General features: G+C 49.2%; 1 protein-coding gene across 1 annotated transcript; it reads left to right on the top strand.

Annotated features, from left to right (window-relative positions):
- Nucleotides 1-329: 329 nt before the first annotated feature.
- On the top strand, nucleotides 330-884 carry LACBIDRAFT_300218 (uncharacterized protein; the record flags this gene model as incomplete). Its single annotated transcript, XM_001890833.1, has 3 exons — nucleotides 330-372; nucleotides 427-829; nucleotides 881-884. 3 exons carry the CDS (start codon nucleotides 330-332, stop codon nucleotides 882-884), a joined length of 450 nt encoding a protein of 149 aa, XP_001890868.1.
- Between the last annotated feature and the right edge of the window lie 422 nt (nucleotides 885-1,306).

Genomic DNA, 1,306 nt, shown 5'->3' with positions numbered 1-1,306 from the left:
CTGCGACAGCGCATGAGCCTCTTGCATAGTCAATTCAGAGTTAAATTCGGAGCCATTGAGAATCTAAATTCCGTAGCTGACGTGGTGGAAATTTGCCAGAGCGGACCAAAGGGTTAACGACTGAGCAACGTCATGAGCGCTTGGGACAGGTTTGCCATCATCATCAACGTCGACCACGACATCGACAAGCATTGTCAAGCAACCTGCTACCGACACACCTTATAACCCCTGACTGACACTTTCTTCTTCGAAAGGCAAATCTCCTCTTGAGATTGCGTTGCGGAGATGGCCTTCTCTGAGTCTCCACGGGAATCGAACTCGACGGGCTTATGCAAAGTTCAAAGCTCCATCACCATTGGTGCAACATCATTGGTAAATTTTCTCTATTTCACCTGATTGTTCTCATCTATATAATCCTCCTTCTAGTATTGCCTTCATTCCGATCCTCGTTACGAAGTACGCGCAAGCAGAAGTTGGTCAGTTTCCCGGCTGTTTTTGTACTTTCAATCACGACTCTGCAGATCCTCAATACGGATATAGGCTATGCCAACCCGACGGTCCCCACCTGCTCTCGTTGCCGCCAAACCAATGCTTGGACTTCACGCCTATCCATCGCCCTTTCTCCCAGTTGTCTCTATCTTGCTTCAACTCAATCGTCAACGGATCTGTCCACCTCCTCATTCTCAACCACAATCCTCCCGTATCGGATCCGCAAGGAATCTTCGTCTTCGAATGCTAGGAACTATCGTCAGGTGATACTTCCTATTGTGCGTTTGGGTCTGATTGGACCACGGAGCTGGGTGTATCGTTGGAAAGACCTTTCAGTAAAGTAAGTCACAAGACTTTGAGTTCATTGCGGCTAACGTACCTTTCGTTTCAGATAGCCAACCTATCCCGGTGGATCGCGCCAGGATCACTCGAGTCCTATACGACACTGACCATCAGCTTTATATCACAGACGCGAACATCTATCTTCATCTTCATCTCACCACTTGACTCGATCTCGACTATAAATCACAACATGCCAACGCTCCCGCCCATATACGTTAATCGACGGCCTAAGCCCACCGCACCGTGCACACAATATCCACCTCCTTGACAGAGTCTGGGCCCGCCGCCCTCGCAGCACAATCTGCTGGGACTTGGAGTGTCTGTCCTTTCTTGAACCATGATCTGGCACGTTTCCTCGACTTAGCACTTATGGTCGGCATCGAACTTCCCAGTAGAGTTTCGAACGTCAATGAGATGTGGAGGAACGTCAGCCATTTATGTGCAGTACTACTCAAATGCAGCGCTGAGCCAGCGT

This window comes from Laccaria bicolor, genomic scaffold (assembly GCF_000143565.1).
Source record: "Laccaria bicolor S238N-H82 LACBIscaffold_191 genomic scaffold, whole genome shotgun sequence".
Taxonomy (NCBI): Eukaryota; Fungi; Basidiomycota; class Agaricomycetes; order Agaricales; family Hydnangiaceae; genus Laccaria; species Laccaria bicolor.
This window is presented reverse-complemented; position numbering and strand designations above follow the sequence as displayed.